At 37.4% G+C, this 22,975-nt stretch overlaps 1 protein-coding gene across 1 annotated transcript in view; it reads right to left on the bottom strand.

The window, feature by feature from the left end:
- The window catches only part of mrpl11 (mitochondrial ribosomal protein L11), a 58,073-nt gene extending 35,349 nt beyond the window's left edge, over positions 1–22,724 (bottom strand). The window contains exons 1-2 of the mRNA XM_030145723.1: positions 22,626–22,724; positions 2,250–2,428 (exon numbers count right to left, since the gene is read on the bottom strand). Coding sequence (XP_030001583.1) covers positions 2,250–2,372 — 123 coding nt within the window. The 5' untranslated portion in view covers positions 2,373–2,428; positions 22,626–22,724. The remainder of the gene's footprint in view (positions 1–2,249; positions 2,429–22,625) is intronic.
- Positions 22,725–22,975: the final 251 nt, after the last annotated feature.

Genomic DNA, 22,975 nt, shown 5'->3' with positions numbered 1-22,975 from the left:
TAGTGTAAAGAAATAATACTGTTGGATCAGTTTTGTGTTAGTTTAGTGGTGCAAAGTTTGTTGCATTGGTCTGTTATGAAATTATTCTTGACATGCAATGGTCTTGGACTGTTAGCTTGTTTAAGATATTTTCTACTTTAAAGCTGACTGATTCGTTATACTTAGGCTATCATTCGGGTTATACAGATTTGGTGAAAAATTGGTGACGAATGTCATACGCAGCTTTAAGTGCTTGTTGTTTGGATTGTTCTATGGACTGACTGGAAATGTGGATGTACAACATGTGTATATTATTAGAAGCATGACAGCCAGAACTGCAGCTGCCCTCAGTACCAGGAGCATAGAGGCTTAAGAGGCAACAGAGAATTATATATATTTAGATATCGTTGACCATATTTGTATTTAACTTTACATTTATTTTGTTTGCAGCTAAAGTTGTGAGATGCATGATCTAAATTTAGAAAGTTTCAAAAAGAAAGGAGAAAATAAATCACTCTTTAATTCATTATAACAAGAAGTAGGCTTCCCCATAAACTCAAATCATTGAATTTACTGAAAATCACATGATATTTATAGTTATCTGGATAAAATGAAGCTTTTCCTCACCACTGTCACCAGTCACAAGTGTTTACTCCTGGGGGATTCTGTTGGGCTCTTGTAAATTGGCTTGAGAGTCTGGTTTCGACCGGCTCTATATGTAAAGTGTCATGAGATGACTTTTGTTATGATATGGTGCCATATAAATACAATTTGATTAACTGATTGGTAATATCACAGAGTCAGAGTGAGTGAGTGAGTGAGTGAGTGTGTGTGTGTGTGTGTGTGTGATCTGCATGGCTAAGACGGACATTATCTTTATAAATGTTGCATGTGTTGAGAAAGACAGATGAACCTTGTGAATTGATGGAAGGGATGAATTACTTTATAACAAAGACTAGGCAGGAATGATCCATTACACCAGACCAACTAAGTCTGTGAGTTAAACGGTATTAAGTTGTCATGTAGACAATAACAGAAGAGGGGGGAAAAAAACAGCATCTGTTAATTTTATACACAATATGTTTCAGTAATTTGGACCATTGAGCCTATATCCCATTGTACCAGGGAGTAATGACCAGATTTTATGTTTTATTTGATTACATAACTTTAAACAATAAAATTAATCCTGCTTTATGGCAGATGTCTGCTGAAAGATGTGTGAGATTGTCACATCAACATTTATTTTCCTGCGATTCTATTCAGTATGTAGTTCTCTTTTCTTTTCCACCACTTATGTTAACTTTTTTTTCATTCTCTTTTCTGAGTGTCGCCATTAAGTCAGAGAGATGGATTAGCTGTGAGAATTGATCCAGTTTCCAATGGAGGAACAGTATCCAAGGCTGATGAGCCCTGTCCATTAAAGGGGCTAACAAGATAATTTGTATGTACGGAATGAGCCATAGACTTGCTTTCATTCAATTTTGGAAAGGACAATCAAACTTTAATAGCAGAACATCATTAAAGTGAGAGCAGATTGTGTCTTTATGGTTTAAAATATAAATCTGATGGAACAATACTCTAGTGATTGTTAAAGTAAACCTCAGCATTTAACAGTTAAACCCATCAAATGAATTTAACCTCAGATATTTTTGTTCACCAACAGCCAGGGTGCATTGGTTCAATCAAGGACACCTGCTTTATTTTATCATTCTACCACCCAGCACATACATTTTTTTCAGGTGGATTTGGCAAGAGTGGTGCAAAAGTTGTTGAGGTGTGTCCCTGTGTAATAAAAAAACAACACAACCTCAGCTGTCTCCCTGGAGCTATTGAACCGATGAAAATATACAAGAATTTAAGACAAAACTTTCACTGGTTCAGTCCAGTTTCATCAGCTGGTTTGTAAAGACTGAGGGTAAATGGCTACTGGACAGGTGGTTGTGGATGGAGGTGTTAGTGTATGTGGCCTGGAAACTGAAGGAAAATAGTTGCACACAGAGGCAGAGCCTGGCATCCACCTACACAAAGGAGCTGTGCGACTAGAATAAGAATGGGAATATGAATAGAGCTATGGGAGGACACGGAGGTGGTGTTGAGGATGGAGGAGGAGATGACGGAGGAGAGAGAGGCAATGTGTGATTGGCAAATTGAAAACAGGGAAGGATCAGACTGTCAACTGGTTAATTGAAGCTGCTCCTGCAATTAAGTTAATACTCCTGATCATTTGGAGAGAACAGATAAAACAAGAGTTAAATTAAAAGTAATTTTACCTGTCCCAAGATGGGGCCCAGCGGGGGTCCAGGGGCTGCTTGTCCTGACCTCACTATAGTCCGGATTACGCCAGACACATCCAATTTCTTCACCGTCTTAGCGGCTTTGGAGATCTTTGACATTCTGGTCCGCCTTAAAAGCTTTAAATCTGCCTCAAAGTCAGATGAGAATCCATCCACTGAGAACCACAAAATGTAGAAGAAAAACAAACAAATTAGCCTTCCAAGCATAAACAACTGCAACAAATCATTTACACGCCGGGCTCATTAAAACATCATACACTCAATTCGATAGCAATACCCACAGGCTAAACCCATGCCGTTCCATTCTGCAGCGGGCGAGTAATTAAAAAAATCTTTGCCTTCGATCGGCTCAGTGAGAGCCACTTTCCTAGAGGTATTTGCAGTGTGGATCAGCAGCAAAGAGAGCTGCTTGCCAAGTTGAAAAGCATACAAACTGACAGGATTTAAACTTCTCTCAGAAAAAAAACATGGAAAGCATGTCAAATACCTTCAACTCTTTCATATGTGCCACTATAAGTCCCAGTACCGCAGCAGAAGATCTCCCACATCAGTTCAGGTCAAATGTCAAGGGTAGAGGAGAGTAAGTGACAATAACATGCAGAAGAGGAAGAGGGGGAAGTGTCATCCTCATATATGAAGGCAGAAAGGGGTCGCCTTTTTCATTCCACCTTAAAATGTATTTTCCAAATTAGGAGTCAATTAGTGGAGGGGGGAGAATGGGCTGAACTCGTGGCCTTTCTCTATGGAGGCAGAGCACATAAAAGCAACCCCATAATCCTGTGCTGGAATAAAAGTGATACTGACAACTGTGGCAGAAAAAAAAAAAAGATCAATGACTGGGGCCAAGGGACAAACAGAAGTTTAAGGTTGAGCCTTGCAATTCGGGGAAACCCTGCATTCAATAAAAATAAGTACTTGCAGGGAGAGAGGAGGTCCTGCAATGATTCATTGTAGGCAACAGAGGGTATCCAATTAGATCAACAGAGGAGACAGTAGCAAAAAGATATATGGGACCTCCTGCTGCTTCAGAGCAACAAACAGGAAGGAACTGCTCCCAAGAAAAGTTGATGATGTATCTGGGCTGTTGATTATCCAGCAGCTGTTAAAGCGCAACCACCACGAGGCAATATTTGTAAGAGCATTAAGGTGATAACACATACCACTGAAAGAAGAATCCATTCAGTTTGAAGCCCCTCAATATCAGTCTTTACAATGTACCTCACATACACTGCTACTTCTCAGAGGTCAATTTCACGCTACTTGCCTAATGTGTTCGGCTACTTCATTGGAGAAAAATTGTGGTGGTGTTCAGATCAATTTTGGAGCCAGTTAGAAAATGCAGAGCTGAAACTTGCATTAAAACCAAAGTGAGAAAACCACTTTATTCATTACACAAAAGGCACAGAAGAGGCAGAAATTGGCTAAAAGAGCTATTTTGGTGGTGAAATATCAACCAATAAAATGACATACTGTATGTCTAGAGGGAGGAGGCTTAAGTGAGGTTTTCAGGCTGCAAGAGAAAAACAATTAAAGCTAGCAGCAAATGTTGGGTTTAATTCCAATTTTGGGGCAAAGGGAATAACAGTTCGGAGAGTGGGGAAATGACAGCGTCATGCTTTAATGCGCCGCAACTTCAATCTCTGTTGGAGTATGAATAATAAAACCACCATTCCCTAGCAAAATGAAATCACTCATCACAAGGCCAAGAAGTGAAGAAGAATTGACCTACATAAGGCATCGCAACTGCACTGACAGTATGTTTTCACGCAGACAAATTTACATTGGATTCAAGGAATAAAGCTGCATTAACTGTTCGCAGTAGCTGTAACAGGGTTCAAGGCTGCATAATAAGCCTCAATCAGAGCTGGGTTTATGTTTTGCTGTGAATAATCAAATCAAAGCCGCAGTAATTCGAGAGGAAGAGACACAATTTTGAGCTGCTCTTTAGCCTGAATATTGCATTCCTATAGCAATTACTGGCAACAGCATCATCGATAACAAGTACGCAGAAAGAGCAATTTGTTGGGACCGTGCAGAGTTAGTGCATAAAAGCATTGGGTTCAAACATGTTTGATGAATTACATGCCACAAAGACCGGATCTAAATTACCACTTAATACAGGAAGGTGAGGAGGGCCATAATAGAGAAAAAAAAACATCAACACTGGTATTTCTCCTGATTCACCAAATTGGCTTAGAATGTCATTCCTATTCATGACATTTAAAGCAAAATTTATGTCTTGCCTTTGGCCTCTCACTGCGGCGTCTACGGCGTTGGTTAATATATATCACCACCAAAATCCAAGCACCTGCTTCTTGGCTCAAGATTTATTTGTCTGCCAAATTCATGAGAGAAAAAGTACCTTAAAAAATTTGGAGCTATCCTGCAGAGTGTCAGAGAAATGATCAGGGATGGAAACAGAACATCTTTGACAGAGGTAAACATGTCAATAAAACTAGGCACACCAGAGAACAGCAGAGGAAAAACCCACTTGTCGTCATAATATACAGGTCCACATAAAACTGTGGTGGAAAATAATCTCAAATTAGACTCCCCATGTAAAACTCATTACATTTTTATTGTCTGTTCATTATAACGCGCCTGGTATTTCTGAAGGACTTCGCCGAACGGTACAGCATTTTCTGTGGTGCTTCAGCATAATTAAAACTGACTGCACTCCAAGGATAAAGCTGACTTTGATTAAGAAATTAATCAGCTTGCTATTAAAAATATGGGCTTAATTGCACTCGTGAAGCCCACTGCTGTTTGTTATTTAGGCTATTAGGCTCTCTTTAGTCTTCATTAAATATGCAAGTTAAACAGTAGCCAGCATCAGTGAAGCTCGTAAATATGTTGATATTAAACGTAGTATATAAAATGACATCTCTAAAAATTCAACAGAGATCCCTTCGATTTGGATGTGCAAAACATTTCTCCATATAAATGATACAGACGGTGTATGACCCTGGAGGAAACCAAGCCATCTTCTTGTTTTATCTTTCATATCTTTTTACTGCAGTCTGATGAAATAAAAGCTGGATGCTAATTGATTTCTCCATGGGATCAGCCTTTGTACCTGCAACAACCCATATTCTCTGGTTCACTAACCTTTGTTACATATTATCAGCCTGTGGGTCTTCACATCTCAGCCAAATTATAGCAGAAAAAGACAAGTCAAATATTTTTTTTAATAACATAGATTGTGTTGCCACATCAAGTAATAAAGAGGAGATGCTTATCTTATTGAAGAGACACTTTCATGACAAAGACCTCTTTGAAAGAGGAAATGTGTTCAGGGACGGTTCATTAAACACTTCAGTCATCTTTTACAGACTGTTTAGAATTAATGGCTAAGCTTTTTACAACCCATTCTAAACATCTTTCCAAGGTTTGTGCTGCCAAGGTGTTTATGGCTATTCAATACAATCACCTGTATCAGTGACGTTACGAACCAGGATAATCAGTTTCTTCATCATTGTAATCACCTCCAACAAGGACAAATGTATCTGCATCACACACATTGCCTTCAAAATGACTGTCCTTCCCATCCCTGACCTCTCAACAACAGAGACATCACTCGCCAAGTATCACTGAATATGACCCCAGACAGCCTCCTAACCCACTCTTCACTGTGCTGCATAAGGGACTTCCTACACTTTGGTAGGAAATTTGTTTGTCCTCTCTGCCCTAACAGAACTACACAAAATGCTCTCATAACCATGTCATGTATGGGGAAGTGTGTGTATGTGTGTTATGTTATTGTGCTGAATTGGTGTACATTGCAAATTCTTCGGTCCTAAAGAAAATGCATTTGTCAGTGTTGTTATTCCCATATAAAAAAATAAATATGATAAATAACTGCCCTTTAACCCTTAGGGATCCCTCAGGCTGTTTCTGGACATTTTTGTCATTTTTCTTTTTTGATTTAGTGATCATTATAGCTGTGTTACAGCTTATGGCAAGAATTTCTGCAAAAAGGTGTGTTTTTTGACATATTTTTAATAATTTTTCAGTTTTCCACTTTGACAGTTTTTGCACCCTCGAGCCAAAAATGTACATGCGAAAAAGAAGCTGCTGTAAAATAATCAGCATATATAAATACTAGCATGTTGACCCAAAGAGAGCCACGTGTTCTAGATGTGGTAGATTTTATGCTGGGGAGAGCGGACTTTTGGGAAAAGATGTTCAACATCCTGGACTTCATCATTGTCAATACCAAGGGTGGGATGCGAAAAGCGGGGGTGTTTTTAAAATTCATATGCTGAGCCTGAGGGGCAACATTTCCAGGATTTTAAATGCCACAAATAAGAACAGTGGCTGAAAACGTAATTTACCACCACCAGAGTGAGAATGTGAGAGCAAATGAATAATGGATCAATAACGTAAATTGCTTTGGGTGCCTTGAAACACGCTATAGAAATCTAATCCAATATTATTATTATTATTATTAACATCATCGTCATTATTATTATTATTTATTCACACTGGCATTTAAAGGGTTAAAATTCTGAAAATGATGGAACTTTGGTAGTTTTGAGCAGGGCTGAAGTGGTTTAAGAGATTTACGCAGAACAAAAGCAGAAAGAATATTGATACATGATGATTTCACAGCAGTTTTTTTGTATATGTACATTTCTGGCTGAGGATCCCCAGAGGGTCGTAAAATTAGAGAGATCCACAAGGGTTAAGTATCTTGGACTCTTTCACCACAAGCTGCATCACTGTACGGCCGCTGCAGTCATTTTTCATTAGGATTAATGTCCCGATTTAATGACATTGTTTTGTTTACTCAAATATCAAAATAATGTATTTTAAATGTCATACGCATTTCCACAGCTCAGTTATTACCTCTGCAAAGGATGTTAAGTTTTCATTGCAGTTGGCTCGTCTGTCTCAGCTGGATTACACAAAACTACTGCACTGATTGTCATGAAAGCTTATGGAAATGTAAGACAAGTGCCAAAGACTAACCTTTTAACTAGTTTCTTTCATGCATATCCATTAAAAAAATAACAGGATAAAAACTTTTTCAGATATATAAAAAAAAAAAGCTCAAGATTTGAGAAGCTGTAACCTGCATCCATCTGCTCAATTCTAAGCCTTAACATGATTATTTTGAGAAAAAAACACTGCACTTGACACATCTGCAACACTGCAAATGCATGCATATACAAGACCCTTTAATTTTAATGTATCCAAAACATTTACACTTACATTTCTTTAAACAGACCTTTATAGTTTTATCTTCTGTGTAATTATTATTTCATCATACTACTGGCTGCAGGTGTAACAGTACATTTCACTGTGTATTGTACTAAAGATATATATATATAAGTGTATATATAAACCTATGTTATCTTATATCTTAAACACTTGATATAAATGGCTGATTAATAACGGATTGATCCACTAACTGTTGCAGGTCCAATGGAGGATGCCTGCAGCCATAATACCTGGATACATCATGGTATAGCCTATATCCTCTTGGCTTTAACTCTGTTTCACCTCTAACACCGAGCATCTGACCAGTGTCTTAGCTTGTTTTTGTGTTTGATCAACATACTGTTTGTTTTGTAGCATTAAGAACAGAGAAAGGCAGCTGGATGGATTGTGGACAGCATAAGGAGTGGCAGGTTTGATGTTGTACCTCTGTCAGCTGATTATCAAACAGCAGCAGGTGGTAGAGATGTTCTGGTAAACACTGTCTTTTCTTTTCACTGCTTTCAAGAGCTGGCAAAGACACCACAGCATGAGTTCCAACCTGATTCAGGCATTTATTTTTTAAGTCTTTATCACATATGTTATCTTATATATGACAATTCATGTACATGTAACCCCACCCAGGGCCGGACTGAGACCCATTTTCAGCCCTGGAGTTTCATACCTCAGACCAGCCCACTTTAGATCACGACCTATTATTATTAAAATCATGCAATTATAACCTTACATGTTAGGTCTACACACTGTTCTGCAAAGCCTTCTAATTCAGTGTACTTTCTCAAATATTTCCAATTCAGCGCAAGTAAAGGTTGCTTCACAATGTGGATTTATTTCAACAGTGAGTGCACATCCACATCTCTAACATTATTATTCCTCACAACACAACAATAACAGAATCTATATTTTTGTTCTTATAAGTGTTAACATTTTTCAAACCTTTAAAATGTCTGAAATGAAATGAAAGAATATATAAAAATATTAAATAAAAAAATAATTAAAAAAAAAAAAAAAGAAGCTTGCTGCACTTTCTAATAACTATTATTTTTGTATCCTCTGCAACAAAAGATTTCCATCACAACTTACTTGCGGTTTGTTCCATCGTTGCTATTGAAAACTTTTGGTACAGTGATATTAGGGGTTTGATGAGGATGATAAGAAAAAAATATATGTGTATCCTGTGACTGAAGGCGAGCAAAGCAATCAAAGCTAACAACAGACTCCTCTTCATCTGTCTCATTTCTGACTAGTGGTTCAGGCTTGTGCTGCTGAGCTGCTCCTCTGTCATCAGTAGACTCTGCTCTCCCTTTCACACTTCCTCCAGTTTCCCTAGACTCGCCTGCACCTATAGCACAATAAAAAATATCTACAGACATTTTGACTTACTTAACTAATTAAGATATTTACACTGGCAAAATATGCAGGCTTATTTAATATAACTTTATGCTATTGCCTTTCAGTTGTGGGCTTTGCGTATTAACTGTCTCACTTTTAATAATAAAAATGAAAATAGGTCAGTACTATCGTTTGGGTATAGAAAGTGGTTTTACTGGAACTAATGCTTGCTTGTTCACACAGTCTGTTCCAACAGCTCACCTTACCCGGTTCATCGTCCTCATTAGTTGTTTCCAACCGGGAAGTCGTTTTTGTGAAAAAGTTGCAGATTTTGGCACATTAGGCTGCGTTTGCTTCCAGAACTTTCCTCTTTTTAATTCTTGCCTTCTCCACACCACCCTTGCTCTTTTTATTATCCATGTTTCAAACAGCAAACACAGCTGACCATCCACAGCCTACAGAGCACAGATGGTATATGCTCCACAGCTACAGTACAGAGCTACTAACCGTATGCAAGGACAGATTACGTCAGGTCACGGTGTGTCTGCAAGTAAGAGGAAGAAAACAAACAGTTTGCTAGTAGAGGGGGTGGGACCCAGGAACAGCGGCTGCAGATTACGTGATCAACTCAGTGCTATGACTGAACACCGGCCCCCAAAAAATAAATAAACAAAATATTAAATACATATTTAAAGTGAACTCCAGCCCTCGCGGCCTAAATATTATACCAGCCCACCGGGAATTGTCCCAGTCCTCCCGATTAGTCAGTCCGGGCCTGACCCCACCCAAAGGTGACTTCACAGTTCCTAAGAGAGTGTAAATTTACTTCTTCAGTATGACTTGGTGAACCATGGTTCATCTCTGTTTTGTTCTGTCAGTACCCTTCTCTTTCTCTCTCCCCCGGCTTCCCTGTCATCTCTCTACTGTCATTTCTAATAAGACAGAGACATGACAGAAAGAAGAACACAGAAAGTGACAAATTGTGCTGATTTGTTGGGAGTATGAAGTCGCAGCTTCAACACAACTCCTGCCTCTTTTGAATCGCTCTCTGACAGAGACTGTTACAACATAGTCTGGAACGTTATTTTGTCCCAGTTCACAGTTTTAGTAGTTTAATTACTTCTGTTATTATAATATAAAAAAAAAAACATAAAAAAATGAAGAACAAGCTTGTGCTAACCAATAAATTGTTTTTAATATCATTGTAACATAAACTTGTTGATATACACATTGTCAAATGCCACCTGCAATTAAAGAAAATCATATACAACAATGAACATTACGACCACTGACAGGCAAAGTGTAATAATTTTGATTACTTCATGAAGATGGGGCCTGTCAGTGGGTGGCAGCGTTTCTGCTGGTAAGGTTTTGCTGTATCCTTGTTGCCACACCACACATTTGATACAAAAAACATCACTGTTGCAAAAGACTTATTATACAATGGAAACTTTATTTGAATATTCAAAACTACACAGTTAATGGGGGTAAAAATAATATGGGTGTAAAACTAGCATGCTGCGTGTTGTACCAAATTTACCCAAGTAGTGCACATGTGCGAAAACACCAGAAGTAGAAGATCAGCGTGCAAAGGGATTTTTTTCTGCACTGAGTAGGCCTACTTATTGAATAAGTAGGACAAAAACCTGCCAACCCACGTGTACCCCCCCACACTCCCACCCCCCCATGACACACCGCACACCAAGAGATCAATTCTGTAGGAAACACTAGGATGGGATATACAAAGTAGCATGAGAATCCCCAAAGCTGATGTGTTAGAAACAGCAAAATGGGTAAGAGTATGGATCTGTTCAACACTGACAAAGGAGAAATAGTGATGGTCAAATCACTTGGTCAGAGCATCTCCAGATCTTGTCCATTCCCAATGTGAAGTGGTTAGAACCTACCAAAAGTGGATTAAAGAACAACAACTGGGTCTCAACCAATAGAGCATCTATAAGAGCATAATATCTGTCTAATATTGTGTAGATCAACCTTTTTCCACAAAAACGGCTCTGACCTGAGGCCTAGACTCCACCAAACCTCTGACGATGTGCTGTGGTATCTGGACCAAGACATTACAGTCCTGGAAGCAGAGAGGTGGACCTTCATGGATTAGATTTGTCCAACAACTCCCACAGATCCTCGATTTACCTGAGATCAGGCTGTCATTCCTTAGTTCATTTTTAGTCAGTACTAACCACTGCAGACCAGGAACACCCAACAAGACCTACAGTTGTGGAGATGCTCTGACCCAGGCATCACTGTTACAATATGGTCCTAATCAAAGTCACTCAGTTTCCTCTGTTGATCATTTTTCTGTTTCCAACACATCAGCTTCAAGGACTAAATGTTTACTTGCTGGCTAATGTATCCAACCCAGTGAAAGGTACCACTGCAATAATCAATATTATTACCACTTCTCCTGTTGATGGTCAGAATGTTATGGCTGATATTTACATGCATTCACATTCAGCATGTGAATATTTGGCCTATCACGTAGAGCCCAGTTTACAATCACATCATGTTGCCAATGAATAGAGTTAAACTCAGATTAACTAGTGCCAAACACAACATTATCAAACTATGTCACATTTTTTAACAGCATTACATCACAGTTTTGTTATCCCATACAGGCCTGTGTGACATTCCTCTTTTCATTTTCTTATTATGGTGCATAAGAACTCATAGTTTACAGCCATAATTAGAGTGATATCAGCTAATTTAATACATGAAGACTATTATACTCTCCCAAGTTTGAAATATGCGATCAATTACTTGATAAATATTCCCTCTCTGTGAGGTGTAATATAGTGATACTCTGATAGGAGACTCATCACTGTCCTAGTAGTATAACCCATTCTGCTCCCATCTCTCTACAGATAAAACCTGTCAGAGCTCATTTCCAAACAGAAACTATGGTTAGAGTCAGGAAATTACAATAAAAGAGACCCAACTCACATTATTTCTTATCTTCCAAAAATTCAAACCGGCTGACAATCAGCTTCATTCAAGTCTTAGTTTGGCAGTCCATCTAGTGGTAACACTTACCTTTACATTTGATATAAGACAGTTGGCTGGAAGGTTTATCTATAATGAGCAGGCAGTGAGCTTCAGTTACATGTGTGTGTGTCCACCGTTAAACAGGACGAGCCACAAAAAACTTATTATAAACAGGAAGAAGGCCCTAGAGAAAAACTGAAGTCCCTGGATACCGACAGAAAAAGAGCATATTACAATTTTAATAGCAATTTCATGTGTCTGCCCAACTTTGCAGAAACATCTGAATACCATCTGAGCTGCAATAATTGACTGTTGTCCTTGAATATATGAGATGACCAAATTTCTGCTAACAGCACAAGAAAAAGTAGAGGAAGGACCTTCAGTTGCAGCAGTAGTGGCAGAACTCTGAGTATGTTCAGAGAGCACCATGTTATGAATTAGGAGCTGCAGATTAATTGTAATCGATGAGCCTAATGCTGTGACCAAACTGAACAAATGTACTGGACTGTGATCATTCAGAGAGCCACAGGAGATGATCTCAATAAGATTAAGAGATAATATCAGATATAAAGTCATATGCCGATGCTGTTCCACTACATTAGTATTCATCCTATCAAACTCTGGCCCTGGAGCTATTGATTGCTGAATGCCAAGTGCTAAAGGCTAGTCAAATAAAACCAAGTAGTCAAGAAGAGTCTGAATGATCCCACAAGACTGAAAAGGGGAACTTGCATGACCTGGTTTAACCTAGATCTGAAATGCACGTCTTATCTCCACCAGCTCCATGGGTGCTGTAGCCGCAGGGGGTGCAGGTGTTGTAACACCCTCACTTAAGCTGAAACACAACTCTACCCCCTCCCCCACTTTATTGCGGGATTAAACAAGCTGTTCTCATTCCCAAGGTGTTGAATTGCCATCTTAAGAGACAGAAACAAGATGCCCAGTGGCGTTGTGCCGTGATTACACCAGGTTTGAAATGGACTCTTATGAAAACCCACCTGCAACGGAACTGGACACTTTGAGCTCAGACATTCTCAATAGGATGCGTGATGCCGATTTCTGCCAAAATAAAAGATTAAGTGGGATAATCTGCTGGCTGGATGTATTTTTTCAGTCTACGAGAGCCTGAATTCAGCCTCATTACAATGATATCCCAAATGTTCCTCAAGGCAAAAATGAAAGAGGTTCTTTGACAATTTGACAGTACGATAAGATTATGGCATTCATGTCACCGTTATTTCTGATAAACTTCTATTTTTCATCTGTTAGTAGATACAACACTAAGGGTATGTCACTGGCGTTACCATGGCAACAGACACCATAGCCACCATGGTTTCTATGAAGGGTGTCTACAACAGCACCTTAGCTACAGCAAAAGAAAAAGAAATTGTATTTTAGAGTTTGTCATTTGACGGAAAACAATACAAATGTTTAGCATTTATTCATGCAACTCATCCTGCACTGGAAAGCCTGTACTAATTTGACCATGAAACACATTTTATGTCCCCTGCAGAAAACCCCATCAATGAGCTGCTAGTTACAAAGGCCATTCAACATCATTGATCCAAAGGTGAAAAGGATTGAAAGCAGACTAGGTTTTTTAGACCGGGGTGGCATCCCTAGATTCTCCAGAGTAAATGTGAATATTTTCATCACACAGTGGCAGCAGTGCAGGATTGTAATTCTCCTTTTTCTATCTGTGCATCATTACTTTCAAAGTCCCCCTCTCTATGAGAAAGAACAACCTCTGACCCACAGTTATTTGCTGAAAATGGCAAGTTTTGACAAAGACACATTTCTTTTTATGTGCCGTTTTGTTTTGGAGGGATTTACGCATTTTAACACCACAATGCACACCCACATGCACACAAATACCTGCAAAATATCTCCTCTCTTCATTATTTTGCACATGCACGGTCACAGCATCCTGTGCTCAGCACCGCCCAAGAACTAGCCTAACAACCCAGATAACTTTTATCTGTATTCCAGAATGGCAGTGGAGGGTGCCAGACCTACCTACAGCACTGGCATAGAGCTAACAAAGTGTGGAGATAGGAAAGACTACTGGAAATGTGTAAATATACAAAAGTAAACAGCACTCCATGAACTGCTTCATGGAGACTTCAACATTAATAATGTTCTGTGCCGTTTGATCGTTGATACAAAATATGTGTTTATACATGAATTTTCCTTTGACAAATGTACTTATCACAGTTATATCTGAGACAGTTGCATTTGTCATCTCCACATATGAACTGGAGAGCGGAAAAAGCCTTTGAGTATTTTATTCACACACACACACACACACACACCCTCACACACACGGTACCCTTTGGCATCTGAATCCAGGTGCACAGGGTTTTTATTTGCCTTCTGTGTTAATCCACCTGCGTTCAGATACAGCTTTGGGCTCATTTCTGTTCGTGAGCTTTGTTCCATTTCAAATTGCCGCCGATCAGTCACAATCACATCCAAGAAGATCATTACACCTGTTTCTGTTAACGAAAGGATTTTTATGGGCTTTCACTGTGAAAGAGGCGTTTAGCCATTTATCTCATAATGCAGTGAGATGATTATGATTTGGCTTTTTTTCTCCCTATTTTCCAGGAGGAATTACTCCCAGACACCCCCCACTTTTAAAAAGGTTGATTTGCCCCTGCTTAGCTTGTAACTAATCTGTGCTGCTCAGAAATAAACCTCAAAATGTGACAAATAACAACTTTCACACAAATAGAAGAAAGTGAAACCATATCTCATTTGCTTTGAAGTAGGATATGTGGCAAGACCTGCTTTGATCAATATTTTATTTCCAATTAACTTAAAGGTATTACCACTTCAAATTCATATCTTACATTAAGCAATGCTCTTACAGTGCAGACTGAAATTTAATCAGCCAGCTATTCATCAGAACTGAAGGGAAACCAAAGCATTTTGCACATGTATTAACATAAAAGCTTATATTCTGATCCTTACATACAAAAACACAGCTTCTCTTCATTTAATCAACCAATCACTTAATGACTGAATCTTTTTAATTAAATTAAATGAAATTTAATTTACATTGGTTAGGGTTTACAGCCTCTAATGATAGAGTCCATATACTTTAATATACTTCTGGGCTGCGGCTGCTAATTTTTTACCACAAAAAGATTGCTACAAAATGAGAGGTACAATCGATGTCCATTTTTATTATTGATTAATGTACTATATCAAGTAATTGTTCTTTTGTAACCGTGAAACTCTCCAATTACTGGATCCAGGAGCCTAAGGTGAGTGCTTATTTTTTCCGAAGCTACACTTCAAGTTCAAGTATGTAATTTAAAATGATCTAATACAAAGAAAAACATCACATCTGTGGAGTTCAAATCAATCAGCTAATTATTATTTTACTGATAGACAGAGACGGTTGAAAAATTAACAGAAAAATATTGAGGAAAAGCTTCAGTGCTTCTTTGCATCGATCCTGGAGTCTGTGAACTCTACTGGAGGGCCGAAAGGCATTTTTCCAAAAGACATTTATTTGTTTGGTATTTTGATGATGGAAGAGGAAATGCTATCTAACGGGGCTGCATGATACGGTTAAAAAGTCATTGCAAACAGGAATTTGATTGGTGATGGCGATTTGAGTCTTCTTGCTTGGTTACTGAGGAAAATGCATTTAGAAATGTGTAGGCTATTTCTAAATATTTTTTAAGTCACACTTGTACAGATAAAAAATGTAAAGGACAATCATTTTGCATGTTCTCTGTAATCAGTATCTGTAAATCTATTTATCAACAGACAAAAAAGGTTGAGTTTATTTTTTTTCTTCCATTTCTGCAATTAGCAGACCCTAAATCCTCCTGAATCTGGACTGTTAAAGTGCAGCCTTTTGCCATTATACACTGTACAGAAAAGAATATTGGGACGTAACACACCTACAGGTTGTAGGACGTCCTGATCCTGCTAATGTTAAGTATTATATTGATAAAAGTATTCATGTAAGGTGTCATTAATTCTCTAAATGTCGAATCAATATTTATTTTATCCTTAAAGACTGATGTTTTTTTCCTAAATGAGAGTGGAAGAAAGGAGGCTAAAATGAATAGGCCTATGAATAGTCAGAATGCGATATATAGCCTAGATATTTCAGAAATCTAGAGACAGATCATTTAATACATTAGATTTTTCTCAAAAATTCAACATTGAGTTAAATTAAGAAAAAACAAACTTTGAAGCATCTTGTGTTTTAGATCACTGCATAAATCAAATTAACCCTATAGACAAAGTAACGACATATAATACATATTGCAATATAAAATATATTAAATAAACAATATTGTAACATTTATTATTGTTTTGTAGCCCAGCCCACTGTTAGCAACGTGAATTCAATGTGTCCCAATACTTTTGTCTATATAGTGTATAACTGCACCAGCTGATATTCCAGTTAGGACTGTGCAGCCCTACTGTCCAACACATCCATCCAAAATCTCTCACAGGTGTTCAACTATCCTGGAGACCACTTCCGTCAGGTTCTTATTTTCATTTGTCATCCATCTGCAGAGTCATGTCCAGACATTGGATGAACTTCTGTCCTGAGATATCTGACCTCATTGGATGCCTCTTAGTGCATCTGTTCACTCCTGGCATTATAATGTTCCCCCAAAATGTGTTGCAACTAGAGATGTAATGATATGAAAATTTCATATCACGGTTATTGTGACCAAAATTATCATGGTTATCATTATTATCGTGGTATTGTTGAAATTGTGCTTAAAATGTTCAAAAAGTACTAATACACACACTGAAATAATTTAAACAAGTTGTATTAAAAAAATATATATATATAATAAAAATAAAAATAAAAAAATAGGCACAATGTACCTTCTGTTGGCAGAAACATTCAAATATTAACCCTTATTGTTTTGTGTCTATTTTGTCCGTTTTTCAGTCCTTTTGATTTTGCCTTTATATACTATATAAACAAATGTTTACTATACCCATGTTTGGGATCTGTTTTTTTTTCAGCACAACTTCATCTATATCATCTGTCTATTATTTTTTCTCTTTAACCTACTATATCAACATAAAAGAACAGAAAACATACAAAAAATATATAAAATCCGATTTGAAAAGTTTATATAATTTATTGCATAAATAACACAAAGATGCTTAATGAACATTTTCAAAGACTTTAAAAGTGAATATTGGTTCCAAATACTAGGTATATAAAATTCAAATTGTAATAAATTAAAACTATACTCAAATATTTGACATAAAAGCAGATCTTTACACAGGCATTTTTTCCCCTAAAAGTGCGGTAATCAAACACGGTTATCATGATAATTAGAATTTAAACGATAATACTAACCATCTGCAATTTTACCGCGGTTTACCGTTATACCGGTAATCGTTACATCCCTAGTTGCAACTGATCACCTGCAATCGGATCTGACTTAGCCACTTAATATGTAAATTAAGAAGCTTATCTATAGTTTAAAACAGTGGATGCTTTAAAATGTTTCTACAGGCGGCTGTTCTGGAGGTGTGTGACAGGAGAATTTTCTTGCCTTTTTCCACTACATGTGGTGATGCTCCGAATCAATCCATTGTCTACGTCTTGAATATGACAACTTTGGACATTCTATTTGTTTCATTGCTCCTCTTGCGTGACATATGCTATAGTGATAACTGAATCGTCAAGTAGTTGTTTATGAATTTCTACTATGAGGATGATGGATATTCTATTTCCTTACAGAGAAAAACAGTGGCAGAGTGTTGTTCCAGTTCACTCATGCAGCACTACACATGAAGCACTTGTGATATATCTATCTGTGGGGTTTGTTTGGGGTTTTTTGTGGGGGGACTGAAACACTTTAATATGATGGCATTGGCACGCTGACTTTCACTCACACAAAGCACATCAGCTGAGTAGGCACTTCTTCAACCTGTTCCAAGATGCATTCAGGTTCAGACTGCAAGGAGAATGCAGACATAAGTGTCCCAGACCAGTAGATGGAAGTTAATATAAGGTCTGATCATGCCCTATGTGTCATTAATAGTGTGAACTCACAACAAAACATCTGCATTTTGCACAGCAGAGTGTAGTTTGGTGGTGTTTGTTTCAATTTGGTACCACCTCTATGCACAAGTTCAGGTCAAGTTTTATTTATGTAGCCTGTATAGCAAAAATCGCAAATTTCCTTCAGAGGCATTTACAATTTGTGAAATATACGAGTTTCTCCTTCGACCCTCCATTTGAGAAAGAAAAAGGTCAATGAACAAATACATTCCCCTGCACAGAAATCTGACCTCCGATCTAGACGACACCTCAAAATGAACCAGAATTAAAATAGAAGGGCACCCTGAGATTGCATACTTCTGCCAAGGCTTCACAGTCCTATAATTCAATCACATGAAAAAGCAATAAAAAAAATTCCAGCCTCTGCCCTTTTTATGGATCTGTTCCAAACCTTAATGGGTTTGTCCTTGGCCTCTGCCCTACCCTTGCACCAAGTTTCATGAAAACTGGTGCAGAGAAAGGCAGACGAGTGTAAGTGATTTTTTTTTAACTACTTATTAGCCCGTACTTCTAACCCAAGGACCTACTCCAGTCCACCCCTTCTCCTTCCCGCACTGAAGTTACTGCAGTCATACAGAGTCTTCATCCAAAGCCCCATGTTAATGTGCAGTAATAAATGACATTTTGCTATATAGTAATATTTTTTTTTAATTATTTTATGTCATTGTACAATCATTTTAGATTTAGCAATAAGCTAAATGTTTTCTATTTAAATAATTATTTATTCAAGTAAAAATAGGTAAATGTAACAGTATGTTTACATAGTGTGTAGTATTTTTGTTTTTATATGTATATATGGTTTGATCTTTTATCTGTTGTTTTACTTTGTTTACTGACTTTGAGAGCTATGCCCAAGGGAAAACATAGCCTACGTACCTGTTGCCTGGATGTCTGCAAATGGCAGATAAATAAATCTTTTCTGTCTTGAATTTCACCTAACCTTCTTGGTGTAGGTTATTAATTAGACAACGTCAGAGTCACTAATGGAAACCCTGAAGCAAAGTCTTTTTTTCCTCCAAAACCTTTCCAAAAGAAATGAGACTTTACTCACAGTAAATTCATAGTTTGAAAAATGCATCACATGAGGATGTGATGTTCAAGTGTCTGAATATTTTGGACCACAAATGATATAATATTAGTTCACTTGCTTTCTCACCATGAAGCATCCACCATGAAAAATATGATGGCTAATGAGAGCAGCGGCTGACCTTTGGTCTGCGTTAGAATAAAAAAAGTCAACCACTGAAGCAACGCCTACATGTCACCACAGTCTGGCTTCAGTTCAGGACCTGGTCTCTGAATAGTGATGACTGCCGGTCCAAACTCCCCGCATGCATTATCTCCACTTGCCTGTGATCAAATCCCAGAGAGGCCGTTTTCTTTACTAGCTCCCCTGATTTACATTTTCCTTCTCCCCATCACTTTGAATGGTATGACAGAAAATGTTACGAACTGCCTGCACTGGGCATAAATCTAAAAGGCAACAAACAGCAACAACGATGGATCAGCTCACAGGAGCTGGTGCAGAAGTAAAGAAAAAAAGATGACCAAGACATGACTTGTCTAGAAAGAGCAGAAAGTTCCATTTAAGTTTTCACTGCTGCTTTTATGTTGTTGTCAACAAGAGACTAACTTAAATTATACGTGTAGATTCATCATTTCTATGACTAAACCAAATATAGCTGACACATCACAGACATTTGGACACAAAAAGCTCTGACAGACATATAAAAATACAGTTTTTAAAGTCACAGCTCAGACACTGCAAGCCAAGTGTGACTGCAGTCAAAGAGTGAGAATAAAGCCTCTAAACCCTGTATGTATCTGACTTCTACTGCAGCTGGACTTCATATTCAATACTGTGGATTTACACGACACTTACAACAGCCACAGTGGCTTATAGTATCTAGGAACTGTGGGAAAATAACTAAATTATTTGTGTTTAAAAGTGTTAATCTTATATGCAGCAAAGCAAAATAGACTTTGACCTTTTAAAACAGTTTTTCAATTTGATCCATAAAAAAATGGTGGAGACTAGAATATTATTACTATTTCTAACAATGCAAGATAAGGTGTTCCTTGCTCGTTAAATATATAAAAATACATTCATATTAGGACCAGGGAATAATTTCATTTTGTTATTGGCTCCACCTGAGTTTCTCAATAACTTCTATTGGGGGAAAAAAACTGAAAGGTTTATTTGGTGGTAATATATTTGTATATTATAGTATATTATTCAGTGGAGATAGTCCTAGGCCAGTGAGGATTCAAGTGTGCAAGATCTGATCAGACATAAAAAGAGCTGGTGAAGTACAAGGGATTTATGGCGGATAGAGTTCTGACAGGCAAGAGGAGAGACAGTGCAGTCCTCATTAAGCCTCCAGGCATTTTGTTCTCAGCTTCGCTGCTACCACACCTTTTAGATTCAAAAAGCTCAGATTGTGCAGATGGACTTAAAAAAAAAAGGTTTAATTTGTACATGCACTCAAACACAAAAGAACAACTCATAGTAATAATTAGAAATAAAAACTGGAATTTTGTGTTATAAAATTATATTTGGTTTCTTTGATTTTTGGTTTTCTGTGAAGACAAAAAAAAATAAAACAAGTATAAACAAGGAGGGAAAAAAATACTGTCAATGTAGTTATGTGCAGTACAAATCTAAAATATTTGTACTTCACTTAAATATTTGTATTTTACGTGAGTTTGTATTTCTTGGTGTCATCTCAAGGGCAAATTTTATACTTTCCACGGCATTATATTTGTCTGACTTTAATAACTTCACAGACTACAGCTTGTCATCGTCTTCCCTTTCTTCTCAATGACACAGACCAAAAAAAAAAAGACAGCATTATCTTAACAGCACAAAGCCTAAATATGATGGGATGAAAAAAGAAACAAATAAGTGAATATAAAAATAAAGAATAATGCTTTAAGTCTAATCAGAGACAAGAGTTTATGTCTACACATAAAATACATAAAACACAGTTGAAATAAAGTAAGAAACATACATAAACTAAAAATACCTCAAGAGCACCAATACTGCCAAAGCAAAGTTGAACATGTATTGGACATTTTCACCTTTAATAAACACCAAAAAATCCCTCTAGACCATTACATATGATGTAATTGTGTCATCATTAGTTGAAACTATGCCGTTTCTGTTATGTTAACCCCTTCCCTTCTATTCTGGTCTAACTTAGGTTTTCCAATGATGAAGGAACACTGGCAGCCAATATAAAACCTTAGCATTTAATTTTTACCACTTTTTCAAACTTTACTTTACATACTTGGGCAAAAAAGGCTATAAACATCAGTTTCACTTCTCTAGCAAGTTATTGATGAAATCTTCTCCACTAAGTGTAACACTAATATTAATTTCAGACATTTTTGTTCTTTCCTGAGCTAAATAACCCTTAAAGTATCCTTTTGGATTAGCAGGAAAATGTTCAGTTGCAAACCTGAAAGCAGGGCTTTTGGTAGAAATGGCTCTTTGGGCCACAACTATTCAGATTTTATAGAATATGAGACAGAGTTGTTATTAAACCACCAAAAACTATATGAAATAGATAAAATGAGCTCAACCTAAAACGCCTAGCTACAGGACGAAAATTCATTATGAACATTAATGCAGGAATAATATGAATTTTCAGACATCGGGCACTATTTCACTGCACAGAAAATACTTTTACTTTACATATTTAACCTAAAACATATAAGGCTTTGAATGCTGATTTTCCCTTGTGGTGAAGTATAACCACCATGAGATATTACTATCCTAGTTTTACTTAAATAAATGATCTGAATACCTCTTACATTAGTCCCATATACTACCTCTAACAGGGGTGTCAAACATACGGCCCACAGGCCAAAACTGGCCCACTAAAGGGTCCATTCTAGCATTCAGGATGACTTTGCAAAGTGAAGGCAGTAACAGTTAGTTCAGGGGCCACATACAGCCCAATCTGATCTCAAGTGGGCCAGACCAGTGAAATAATAGTCTCTTTGTCTCTTCATTTTAGTGCAAAAAAGTAAAATGACATAATAAGTATGTTTGCATTTACAAACTATCCTTGCCCCAAAAATGTGAGTAACCTATAAACCCTCAATAACCTGATATATCTTAAGAAAAACAAGTGCAAGTTTAACATTATAATGCCTGTTACTAAATAATTTGTGCATTTGTAGATTCAATGTAATCTCTAAATTGTGTTAATAATAAACTGAGCCATAATATTGTGCTTATTTTTCTTTTAAAATTTCAGGTTGTACGTGGTTGTTCAGTTTATTCACATTATGTAATTTGACTTCTTTCACACTAAACCAAACACATACTTTGGACTTATTATTTATAGGTAATTATTTAACTGATCTGGTCCCCTTGACATTGGTCTGTATGTGGCCCCTGAACTAAAATGTTGCCTGGTCTAGTAGGTAAACACAAAGAAACTTATTTCAGACAAAGAATTGACTATAAACCCTATAAACCCCTATCAACCATACCACAACATCATAACACTAAGACTAAATCTGCTAAATGAAATATCTTCTAATGAAATACTGATCAAATACAGTAACTCTGTCCTGTACATGACGCACAGGAACAACATTAAACAGAAGACAGGGCCACACATCAGCTTCCGCACACCTCATATCCACTCAAACTACATTAAACCAACACTAATATCAAAATACTACAGTTCTGAACGCTAAAACAAACGGTTTTGTCTCACCTGTCGTTCGTCCTGTCCCTTCACGCCGTTAGCAGCATCCTTCAGGGCGCAGACATGTTGGTTTACTGACACCGGCGGAGCACTGGTCACAGAGCTGCCCCCTGCTGGAGCGGAGGAGGAACTGCAGCATCTGAGGGCTGCAGAGCCCATGGTTTAACCCTCTGCACAGCTCATTTACAGCAGGGGTGCCAAACTCAACCTAGTTCAGGGGCCATATACAACCCAATATGATGTCAAGTGATAATACATATATATATATATATATATATATATATATATATATATATATATATATATATATATATATATATATATATATATATATATATATATAAAATATGTCAGCTCCA

This window comes from Sphaeramia orbicularis, chromosome 10 (assembly GCF_902148855.1).
Source record: "Sphaeramia orbicularis chromosome 10, fSphaOr1.1, whole genome shotgun sequence".
Lineage (NCBI taxonomy): Eukaryota > Metazoa > Chordata > Actinopteri > Kurtiformes > Apogonidae > Sphaeramia > Sphaeramia orbicularis.
This window is presented reverse-complemented; position numbering and strand designations above follow the sequence as displayed.